General features: G+C 38.3%; 1 protein-coding gene across 1 annotated transcript; it reads left to right on the forward strand.

Annotated features, from left to right (window-relative positions):
* Positions 1-4,182: 4,182 nt before the first annotated feature.
* On the forward strand, positions 4,183-11,543 carry lamp1b (lysosomal associated membrane protein 1b). The gene is made up of 6 exons (XM_061724590.1): positions 4,183-4,540; positions 6,603-6,787; positions 6,882-7,010; positions 7,143-7,209; positions 8,859-9,026; positions 10,505-11,543. The coding sequence occupies exons 1-6, from the start codon at positions 4,480-4,482 to the stop codon at positions 10,642-10,644; spliced, it is 750 nt and encodes a 249-aa protein (XP_061580574.1). The 5' UTR covers positions 4,183-4,479; the 3' UTR covers positions 10,645-11,543.
* The last annotated feature ends 780 nt before the right edge of the window (positions 11,544-12,323 follow it).

Below are 12,323 nucleotides of genomic sequence, written 5' to 3' on the forward strand. Positions count from 1 at the left end.
AAGGCTTGCAATATTTCAGTTGATTTGTAATTAATCCAGAATGTATGACATTTTTGTTTTTGTAATTGCATTACAGAAAATCACAATATTCTAATTTTCTGAGACAGTACTGTATGTCATCTATTAAAACCTAAATATAAAATACCACGTATCAGTTTAAAGCTCCTGTAAGGAGAGTTTTTTCTGCGTTAAACAATCATGATTAACAGCGGCGTGATAGCGAGCAGCCTCTGGACTCGTGTTGACAGGACAAGGATTGCTAAGGTTGTCGGTTCAGACTACGAGACACTGATAAACTGTCTCTATTTATAAAACCGTGTTTGCCTAAAGATTGGAAAGACTGATTAATCATAAGTAACAACATTAGAGGCTTTAAAGCCCTTTACTCCTGATCTCAGGCCTGTGTTTTCCCCCTTGTACACGGGGCTCCAGGGTTTAACTACCGGTAGTTGTGCATAGCTTAGTACCCTTCAAACACTTCTGGACCTTCTGGGCAGTCGTAGGTTTACCCATTTCTCTAGCGGAGAACTCTTACTTCACTAAATCAAATCACAAAATCTGTTATAAATACACTTTTCGTCGTGATATCTGTGCATTCGGGTCACAGTTTCACTTTTCATCACATCTCTTAACCGGAGGAACCACAGAGGTCCATTACTATAAATATACACACACCATGTTAGTAAATTACTGAGCTACATACCAGTAACTTTTTCAGACATTGCATGAAAAAAAGAAGAAGGCAGCTGCACTGAAACCCAAAACTGTGATACGGCCTCTTCATGTGCTTTGTTTTTAGCCTCCATCTTAACTGCGGTTGCTTTTACAAGGAAAACAGAATGAGTTCAACATTTTGCGCCATTTACTGTCTTTTCATCAGATTCAACGTGCAGGTTTGAGAAATGGGCATTTTCTTTATCTGTGAAAATATGATTGGTGCTACCAGCGTCAATAAAAACAGGGAAAGGAGTTTATGGTAGCACTCATACCACACACTAATCTTGTTGTTCTGTTACAGGACTGAAAGTAATGTCGTGCATCTGAAAGTGACTGTGCTTGTGACACTTGTGGGACTTTTGAAAGGACGGCACATACATCAACACATAGTACGTGGTACGTGGTAAAGTGGCACATCGGTACCCTCCATGCAGGGCCGCCGCAAGGGGTGTGCGAACTGTGCGACCGCATGGGGCCTCGCGCTGTGGGCCGTTTTTTTTTTTCTGTTTTTTTTCCCCTTATAAATATCAACAGTCACGTTCCATTTCATACCTAAATGTGTACTAGTCTGTGCATATCAATAAATATATGTGCAATGATGCGCGTGTCTGTTGTTCAATACAACTGCGTCTGACCAAGCGCAGACACAAGCTGCTCTGATCCAGACGGGTGGAGTTGGAACAAACTGTCACACAATGTCGAGAGAACGAGACAGATTCAGGAAATTTCCATCAGGGGATGAAAAAAGGGGATGAAAAAAGAAAAAAACTAAAGAAAATGGAAGTGTTTAATGCCTCTCTGAAAGGCTCGTTTGATAAATTTGTTACAAAAATCACGGGTCTCAAGCAGCCGTGGGGCCCCGCGTCGAGGCAAGCCAAATGATGATGAGGCAGGGGAAGGTGTCCAGTATTTTGCTAATTGGAAAGTTAAAATTGAGCATATAGACACCCGATCCGACCCGAAAAACCCAAAAATTTCGAGGGCCCCCCCCGGCCATTTCGCACAGGGCCTCGCAAATCTCCCAGACGGCTCTGCCTCCATGACATGACCAGCACTTTTTGTTTTCCCCCCATCAGTGAAAAGACACTTGCTTTTTCAACTACGAAGCAACTTAACTATTGGCACTTTTGCACTAGTCCCGGATCAGCCCGGCTCGGCTCGGCGCGGCTCGTCACGGCTCCACCCGTTTTGTCCCCGTTTGTTTTTCCACAGCCCGGTGAGAAGTGGGGGGGTTTGGGTGAAGCGGCTGTGACGTACTCGATTGCGCAACACCTTTGTTCGTGTCGGCGCTCGTCAGTCACCAGGTTTTTGAACATCTGCACCTCAGAGTTGGATCACCAAACAGACGTTTGCGCTTTATAATAAAATCGCTGCGAGCTGCCAGTCGCCCTCGCGCTGACTCCCGCTTCCTGATTCAAACGTCTGCCGGCCCCCCGACCAATCAGTGGCGCGGAGGGTGGTGACGTCAGAAATAGTCCCGGCTCAGCCCGGATAGAACCTCGCCAGAATGGTTACAGAAATAGTATCGGCTTGGAGCAGCTCTAGCCCGTCTCAGCCCCTAGTGCAAACGCCCAAGACGGGGCCGTAGCGGGTAGAACCGGGCCGATCCGGGACTAGTGCAAAAGTGCCATATGTGAACGCAAATGAAAATCCTAAATCCTGGCCAGGTTAAAAAAACTGTTGAAAAATACTGTGAATGCAGAATTGGACCGATAAATTATGTGGGAGGAAAATTATGTCGCTTTTCTTGGCACGAGTGATAAATTAAACCCAGGAAATGAAGTCCACATTATTTTTATTGCACATTTATAGCACATCAGGGCAATTCAAGGTGCTTTACATAATGAAAACATAAACAATAATGAGAAAAGAAGAGTAGAAAAAGATACGAGTTACAGTGCGATACTGAAACTAGATTTAAATTCAGAATGGTGTAAACATTCCAGTCAAATTTAGCTGTAAACAAATGAGTTTTTAATCTTGATTCAAAGGAACTGAGGGTTTCAGCGTACCTGCAGTCTTTTGGAAGTGTGTTCCAGATCTGCAGAGCATAGAAGCTGAATGCTGCTTTTCTGTGTTTGATTCTGAAACACGGAGAAGTTTCAAAAAAGTTTCAGAACCAAAAACTATGTTGGTTTCAGAATCAAAGTTTCAGAACCAAACACAGTAACCAGACTAATTAGTTACTGCTCTTCAGTGACAGCGGATGACAGCTATGTTTGCTATTTTCAAAACATATTCATCAAGGATTAAGAGATGAGGAAAGATGAGTTTTAATACAGCCATTCTTGTGTCTCACCTGAAATTTCATTTTTGTGGCAAAAATGAATTAAAAGTAAATAAAGCATTGTTGCAGAGCTAATGCTAAAACCATAAAAACACAGAGCGTTGATGGTATAAAGCCACAAAAGACCAAATATTGGAGTGTAGGCTATAGGGCTGCATTTTTTATAAACATTTGACGAAAACTGTACATCACCATCTCATCCTCCCACACTAGAGGTTGAATAAATGTATTCCTTTGTTATTTGTGAAAAACCTGAATATGAAGTTTGTTATTTGTGCTCAAATTTGAACTTTTTCTTGGTGTTTTTGCTTAAATTGGGTTTTTTTTTTATATGTTTCTTTATTGGGTAGTCCATGTAATGCATATTACACAGTAAACATTTTTTAAAGGATTCGACAGAATATCCCATTTTATATTTTACCACATACACACAAAAAAAACAAAAAATAAGTAAAATAAATAAGGACACAAAACTTAACATAACAAACACCCCAAAACACACACACTGCAAAATACGTAATTATAAACAGGTCCCAAAGTAAGTGCCAATTACCAATCAAACTCTGACTGAAGACAATAATAATAGGAAAAATAAAGTACTAAAATAAAATACAGGACACAAAAAACAACATCAAAAAAATAAATAAAAATAAATAAATAAAAATAAATAAATAAAATGAAATAAGATAAATAAATACAAATTAAAATAAACAGACATAAGAGGAACCCTAAAAATTAAACCCTAATTAAATTAAATTAGTCTTCCAAGGATGCCAAAGAATTAACAAAAGAAAGAATAGGTTCCCAAATATAAGTTGGGTTTTTTAACATATTGGTGGATTTGATTTACTGAATTTAGATAAGAAATATTTGGATTGTGCCTTTTTCATTATTATTATTATTATTATTATTATTATTATTATTATTATTATTATTATTATTATTATTATTATTAGTAGTAGTAGTAGTAGTAGTAGTATTATTATTATTATTATTATTATTATTATTATTATTATTATTATTATTATTATTAAAATACACAGCAACTGACCACAGGCCTTAAGTTTAATTTTCAACCTCAACCTTTTTACTAACGGAGATAAAAGCTGTTTGTTTGTAGCTGCGTCATCACGTGACTTTCTCGGCGTTTCTTAACAGTCACGTGACCCGGGTGTCACGTGTCTGGTGTGTCAGGTGTTTGCAGTGGTTGCGCTGATAAAGGTGTTAAAGACAAACTTAATTAACCTCTCAGCGTGTGCGCGTAAACTTAAAGAAAGTCAGTTCCTGTAATCACAGACGTTGTAGGATTTTGTGGTCAACAATAGCGCGTTATTCTTCTTCTGCTTTTGCTTCTTTTTCCTGTTTTTGCTGCGACGCTGCTGTTAGCTTAGCTGCCCGCTAACGGGGGCTAACGAGCTGCTGTTGTTTTCGTTGTTGGTGTTTTTGTGGTTTTTACCTGGAAAAAGGAGACAAACATGACGCAGGTCAGCGGTTTTCGGTCATGGTGTCTCGGAGTAACGTTGCCCCTCATTTTGGGTAAGTATTTATGCGGTAAAAACGACAAAAAACGCGTTATAAAAAACAAAACTAGCCACGAAAACGTAGAAAATGTTTTTATTCACGTTATTTACAGTTTTATTATCGTCGTCTCATTGGTTCAAAAATTTCTTAAGAAATTCAATCACTTTTGGAGCAAAGGTATCAGAATTTTATATATATTATATATATTTAAAAAAAAAGCCTGATTATCTTAAAATGTCTTAGTGTTTCATAAAGTTTTGATTAATTAAGTGTATAACCTTAAATAGCTTCACTCGCTGGGAAGATTGAAACACATACTTTATGCATAAAATTTAAGCTAAATTGGATTTTTGCTCTGAAACTATAAATCTGAGACAAAATAATATTAAGCCTCAAATACACATTTTATTTAAGTTAAGGCCAAATAAAACTAAAGCAGTGTTCATACCAGGTCAATTTTAATTAGACATCTTTAGGCAGGATGTCTGATATTATTAAACCATTGCATCTCAAATTTTAAGGGTTAATTTTCGAGTTTAAAGCGTTAAGATATAAAAATATAAGATTACTAAACTAGATTGAAAATTCATTTTAAAAATCCCAAAATAAATTGCCTAATTGGTAAATATTGTCAATATTGTTTTTATGAGCATTTAAAAAAAAAGGAATTGTGTAATTAATTAATTGACTGTTAAATACTGAAAGTTTAATTTGAAAATGCTTTTTCAAATTGACAAATAACTGAACTTGGACATTCATTTTTGAACAAATCTCTCCACCTGAACCCTCTTTGAAATTGTATTTCTCTTAATTTCTTTCTCTTTTTACCCTTTTTGTGGCACTTTGGCTTCGATCAAAGACATTCAGGAAATTCAGGATAAACAAAGTGATGTCAGAGACTGTTGTTTCGGGTCCTTGAACCCAAACTCGATACAATGACCTAAAGTAAAAACCAGTCCTTGAATCCAGTGAGTGTCCAAGTACCTGACTTGTATTTAAGGCACCACTTTGAACGTGTCAGGTGTGTCTGTTTTAATTTCCTGTGAAAGTTAGTTCACACAGCCGGACGTGTGACGGAGGAAGCCGGCTGCTGCTGCTGTTCACTGGAATAAAACCACCTTAGTTTGTTAGAGCTATTTCAACAATCGCTACTTTTCTTTTTTTTTTTAAATAGTCATTAAGTTGGTAATAAATTTTCATTTAAAACAAATCCTACTTTCTTAATTTCCAGCAAATAACTAGCATTTGAAGAGAAAGCTCCAAAGTTACAGCGTTTAGATTGTTAGGTCTGATATAACTAATGTTAAACAACAATCAGAAAGCACTTCTGAGTGTTGACTTACGAAACCTAATGCAAGTGATAAACAAGAGATAAAAGTAAATGCAGGATGAGTCCAGAATGTGTAACTGAACTGTGGAAACAACCCCACCTTGTGTCTTACTGACACATTATCTGAGTATTTTTGTTTGTGCTCTAAAAACTTTACTTAATTCCCTAGTGGAGTTGCTGTTGAAGTGGGACGTCGGGTTTATGTTTCGACCCTTTTGAAACCAAATTAAAACCATCTGCTCCTGTGATTTTATCTATTTTTTTAGTCCAGTTGTTGACAAATACAAAAGAAAAGTAGGCAGACGGCTCATGCTGCTGCCTCTTCGCATACTTAGTCTAAAGAAATGCAGATATAAATCCAGGAACTATGCGCAGTGCTCTGATAATAGATGGAGAGTTACGTCATTGTGTTGGAAGTTGTTTCATAACATCAAGTGTTGCTTGTTGTTGGTAAAGACAGAAGTCGCTGCCCAGTATTCAACATTATAAACAAAGTGACACACAACAATGTGACTCATGATTTGTTCCAGATGATGAAAGTTTGATCCTCAAAACCTTTATTTCTGACCCTTTTTTTTTTTTTTTAAATAATAGTGTGTGTATAATTTCAGATATTGCTAGAAATTGTGTTTTTTTTTTTATTAATAGAGGGAATGAATGGTATTGAGTTTTGTCTATTTGTAACGCTGCTCATCGTGAGTCCCTTCTGTCTGTAGGACTTTACTTATAAGTAGACATGTTTTTCAGCTGCTGCCCTGCATCAGGGTTTCGCCACAGTTGCCCCGCCAACTGCCCAAACCACAGTTGCCCCGCAGAAAGACCCCGAACGACCCGACAGAGGAACGTACCGGCTCAACGGCACCAACGGCACCGCTTGTTTGCTGGCAAACATGGGACTCCAGCTCAACATGTCCTTCGTCTTCCAGGAAAAGGTGTCCAAAAAAAACCAGTCAGATGTTTGAATACAGTCAGCGTTGACACTGCTGACGCTTCCACAGATTCTAAAACTGTTTAATTTGTTCACAGGTTGTGGAGTATGTTGTGAACATTCAGCCCAATGTGACAAAAGCCTCTGGCTCGTGTGAGCAGGAGCGCGCCGTCCTGCTGCTCACAACAGATGGAGAGAAGACCAACCTCAGCTTCGTCTTCATTCTGGTTAGTTACTGTATCTGGTTCATTTCTTTACCCTGTACTTCGCGGCCAGAGCCACTAGATGGCGCTTGGAGCTTCATCTAAACCTCGAGTGCAGCATCATGACTTGGGTCTGTTTTGCTCTTTGTTTTTCAGAATAGTACGTCAACCAAGTACCACCTGAGTGAGGTGTCTCTGAACGCCACCTTGCCAGACGTGAAGGGTGAGTGTGAGGCCTCTCAGGTCAGAATATGTTGTTTTTTTTTTTTAATGTGTCAATATACATCAGGAGCATTTCAGGCCGGTAACATTTATACTTTGAAAAATTAGGGTAAAATCAGATTTGGTATAGTACTTTAGGAAAAATACGAAGGTAAAGTTTCAAACAGGCTGGGACTTTGGGACGTGGGGTGGGGGGTTGATGACGTTGTATAATGGACAAAAACTCTGCTTGAAAAAGCGTTTTACAAATTATTTTATTCATAATTTTTCAACTAAATCTGCAAATATTTTGGCACTTTCAGAAAAAGGTCATTTCAACATGGATCATTCAAGGACGATGAACACGTGCACTAAAGAGATGGAGAGGGGACAAAAACATAAAAAAAAAAATGCTTTATACCTGTAATTAAAAAAAACCTAAAAATGTTTTTCTTACAAAAATAATTAGAAAATTAAATTTATACCTGTAAAGCCTGTTTTCAGATAAAACACCGTTCTGCATAAAGATTACACTGCGTCTCTGATAACAGTTATACTTCATAGAATGTGTTACTTTTGTTCACCGGAGGCTAAACTAGCATGATTTTTATCGCAGCATTAACTATATCGCTATAAACGATATTGTCTCTGGTACTGTTTATATCCAATATAAGGAAATTATATGTTTTGCAGTATCATGCAGGAATACCACTGAAGTGCAGGGTTGAAGTCATTAAGGCCGTCTGGTTGTTGTTGTTTTTAACGGGGTGTCCAAGAACTGGCCCGATAGAAGATCTGGGATGTTTTGCACTCGGAGTTTAGAGGACAAATCTGCAGATGCTTCACTACGTAGTTGTAAAAATTACCTGAAAACTGAGGTTGTGAGACTTTGTGTACATTTTGAATTTGTTAAAGTCAAGAAAAGCCTAATATGGGACTTTAAAAAAAAAAAGCCAAGGGGAGATTAAGATTTACATTATATACATGTATACACGATAAACAATTGAAATTTCTGAGTGTGAAAGATGCAAAGAGGTTGTTAAAGGTCAAACTGTCTCAGATGACGTTAGGAGTTGACGTAAACACGAGCAAGAATCACCTTAGAAATCATTTTTAAACACTAAAACACAGTCACATTTACAAATATCTCTTAAAACTTTGCTGACATTGTATAATGGAGAAAAACTCTGCTTGAAAAAGCTTTTTTCTAATTATTTTATTCATAATTTTGCAACTAAATCTGCAAATATTTTGGCACTTTCAAAAAAAAAAAAGTAATTCCAGCATAGTTCATTCAAGGACGATGAACACGTGCACTAAAGAGATGGAGAGGGGACAAAAACATTTAAAAAAACAATGCTTTATACCTGCTATTAAAAAAAACCTAAAAAAAAATTTCTTACAAAAATAATTAGAAAGTCACATTTACAAATATCTCTTAAAACTTAGTTTAAAAAATAAAAAGCCTCATCTATATCGTTCAGATGCCTTCAGCTCTGTTGGGAGAGGTCTTGGGTGGAAACTGTCACTCTGGACTTGGGACGGGGTTGATTAGATTTAAGTTCCTCTGTCCTCAATGCTGACACCATAAAAGCTTCCTGAACCAGTCTGGACTTTAAAAACTTGATGCACCCTCTTACATTTTTCTCTCTGCTCCGTCTCGACCCGTAGACCCGCTCAGTGTCCGGAACAGCAGTGTGGACTTCCTGCCGGGAACCATGGGACACTCGTACATGTGCCGTGAGCAGCAAACGATGATCGTCTCCCAGAACTTCTCCATCAACGCCTTCCAGGTGCAGGTGCAGCCCTTCGGCCTGAAGGGGGACCAGTTCGGAGCAGGTGAGGTTCTACGGCAGGTAGAGCTGCTTTGGCCAACAAAAATTATGACTAAATCTCGTCGTCAACTAACCTTTATCACATGAGGGAGACGAGACGCAACAAAAATAATGGTCATGTGACGATAACCATAATTAAATATATAATGCAATATTGTAGATAGTGATGCACCGAAATGAAAATTTGTGGCCGAAACCGAAAATAATAATAAACACTTGGCCGAATACCGAACAATACCGAATAACATGGTTCTTCGCAGTTTTTCATTTATTTTGCCAATTTTTTCACCATTGCATAAATCAAATAAATTTGATTTAGGCATGCTTTTCAAAGAAAAAATCTAAATTACAAAATTACAAGGTAGAAAATATTTATTGAACATAAAAAACTGAACATTTTTTAATTTCCCAGCATTATGTGGTTTTGGTTCCACCTCCTGGTGAATGTTAGGTAAAATTCTTATGTGGTTACTTTTTGGTTGGCCAACGATTTATGTTTGTGGTGCGCAACCGTTACGGGAGCGGCCAGTCTATTTCCTTATATTACAACGCTGTTATTAATTGTTCGGTTTTTTTTCCCACTTATTCCACCGAACACTGAAAGTGTTTTTTTTGCCATTTTCGGCCTAACAATCTCGGTTACCGAACAATCGGTGCATCACTAATTGTAGACGAATAAAAACTCTGCTAAAATGTAGATTACAAAATAAAAACTCTGCTAAAATGTGTCGTCTTTTTCGTTGACCAAAACGAGACGAAATGTTCTACCAAAGATCCTTAATCTCCATGTTTTCAGTAGTTTCCTCTGGTTTAGTTCTGCTGGGTGACGTCACGTCCTCAATCCCAGTCGCTGCAGCGGGGAATCAGATCCAGAAGATGCAGCTGCAGAGTTAGAGGCTGATGCCGTTAACGCAGAGCTCTAGGTTCACGTCAATTTAAAAACTAAGTTACATAGAGAAAGGGGCCGATGGCCGGCCACGCAGGGATCTGCTCTGGGGCTGAGAAAAGAAGAAGAAGAAGAAGAAGAAGAAGAAGAAGAACCATCTTTGGATACACTTTCCTACATAGACGTGGAAAAGAAAACCCAATGTGTCTTAGAAAAAGATGGGGAGAAATGCGGAAAAATAAATGTTGTAAACTCAAATTAGAGTGTTTTGTATCTGGAATGAATGTATTCTTGAGTCTATAAGGTAACAATAATATAATAATAAGATAACCTAGTTTGAATTGTAAAATGGGTTTGGCTAAATACAATCTTTGACTAAAACGAGACTAAAATGCTCAGACTTTTAGTCGACTGAAACTTGACACGACTAAAAGGAGAATTAACGTGACTAAAACTAATACAAACTAAAATGATAGCTTGACTTAAAGACTAAACTAAAATTGAAACTGGCTGCAAAAACAACACTAACGGCAGGTGAGCTGCTGCTTCTCACAGACTCCTCTTCTCTCACACGTTTCTCTTTCTTTCTTCCTCAGCGGAGGAGTGCCAGCTGGATGAAGACGACATGTTGATCCCCATCATCGTTGGAGCAGCTTTAGCGGGTCTCGTGCTCGTCGTGCTCCTCGCCTACCTCATCGGCAGGAAGAGGAGCCACGCCGGCTACCAGACCATCTGAGGCCGGCGCGTCGCGAGCGCTTGGCAGGAGCAGGAGCGTGCCATCCATCCCACCCTCGAAATTAACCTCCGTTTTAACGAGACTCGCACTCAACCCTCTCCGCCCCTCGCCGTCTTTCGTTGCTCTGTGTGTTTGCTGTCCGCTGCCTTCATCAGTAACACTCGTCATTGTCACTTTGCGGAGGTAAACGTGCGCTTTCTGAGCTCTTTCATGCAACAGGGACTCTGCTGGAGGTTGTGATGAAAGGAGAAACTCCTCACTGGTACCGGCTGAACGCAGTGGATGCATGTCGATCAGAGTCCACGAGATTCCTCGCGCTGTGTTCTCGTATTTATGATTTGTGTCAAAGGGATTATGAGGGATTGTGGGATTTGATTGGACTGTTACTTTAACTTTTCTTCTCTTTTCTGAGTGACTTGTTTTCTTCTTTTTTATTATTATTGGTCTCTTCCAGTAATACGTTTGTTACAAAGGGAATATTTCTGCAAGTTACACTAAATCCATGATGGAGGTCAAATATGTGACATTGATGTGTTTCTTATTATAGTCCTCCGGGTGGGTTCTGTTCTGACCCACTTCAGGGCTTTTGATTGTTGAAGAGAGATGCTGCACTGAAATCCTGACAATTACGTAAGAATGAAACGGCCAAAACACTCGGGTCAGTGTTTGTCGGTGCCTTCCCAGGCGGAGATGAAGGGACTGTCGGTACTCACTCCCTCCCTGACGCTGCGCTGCCTCGCCGGGGCGCCCTCATGTACTGTACTACCATTAAAAGAAAAATACTACATGTATTTGTGTTTAGTTGCCCTTCCCTCATCTTAACATCTGGTTTAATAATATTTTAATTGATTTCTTTGGGTTGTTTTTTTTTAAGATGTCAATAAAGGCTCATGAACAAGTGTCAGACTTTGTTTCCAGTTTGTTTAGCCAGAAATGACCCAAATGCTCTTCTGCCCCAGATCCACAAAAGAAAACTAATTCAATGAAAAACTGAGTAGATGCTGCATCTTCTTCCCGACGGTCAGAATCTGACGAGACACACCTTCACGTGAATTTGTTTATCATTTAATTACAGAACAAAAAAAAAAAACACTGGTCACGGAAATAACTGGAAATTCTTTACAGAACCTCAACTAAACGAAATCACACCTTGGATTTACTCTCAAGTGAAGACGGGGTCTGAATTCTACTTTATTTTTTGCCAATGTTTAGAATTTCCCCAAATTGGCCACTATTTTTTTGAAAAAACTACTTTGAAACATCAGTATGACGTCAGTTATGAATTTAAACTGAAAAATGTGCAGCTATAGTTTGAGATGCCTTTAAAAACAATCTGTTATTACTGGACTATAAACTAAGATAAATTGTTTTATACCATAAAAGAGAAATATCACATTTTCACATCCGACAAGCAATATTTACTTTCACAATAAAACCAGACGTAATTCAATAAATGAGCTATTGACACATCATTAGCAATATTTTTTTTTTTTCATTGAATAATTGAAAATACAAACTCTCAAAGAGGATGATAATACGAATGAAAATTAAGTATGGTACAAAAGTTCAAGATACACAGCATTTGGGGATGTATGATTAAAAAGAAAAAAGATACATTCTATCAGGCATTTGAATTTAACATAAAAAGGAGAAGCGAAAACATAAAATAAGTTATAATT

The sequence above is a fragment of the Cololabis saira genome, chromosome 6 (genome assembly GCF_033807715.1).
Source record: "Cololabis saira isolate AMF1-May2022 chromosome 6, fColSai1.1, whole genome shotgun sequence".
Taxonomy (NCBI): Eukaryota; Metazoa; Chordata; class Actinopteri; order Beloniformes; family Belonidae; genus Cololabis; species Cololabis saira.

Excerpts from the sequence above, each read along its gene's own strand:
- lamp1b (XM_061724590.1), top strand. The coding sequence starts at position 4,480 with ATGACGCAGGTCAGCGGTTTTCGGTCATGGTGTCTCGGAGTAACGTTG. Across the intron at positions 4,541-6,602 it reads AACGTTGCCCCTCATTTTGG|CTGCTGCCCTGCATCAGGGT; the intron begins GTAAGTATTTAT and ends CATGTTTTTCAG. Across the intron at positions 7,011-7,142 it reads TCAGCTTCGTCTTCATTCTG|AATAGTACGTCAACCAAGTA; the intron begins GTTAGTTACTGT and ends TTTGTTTTTCAG.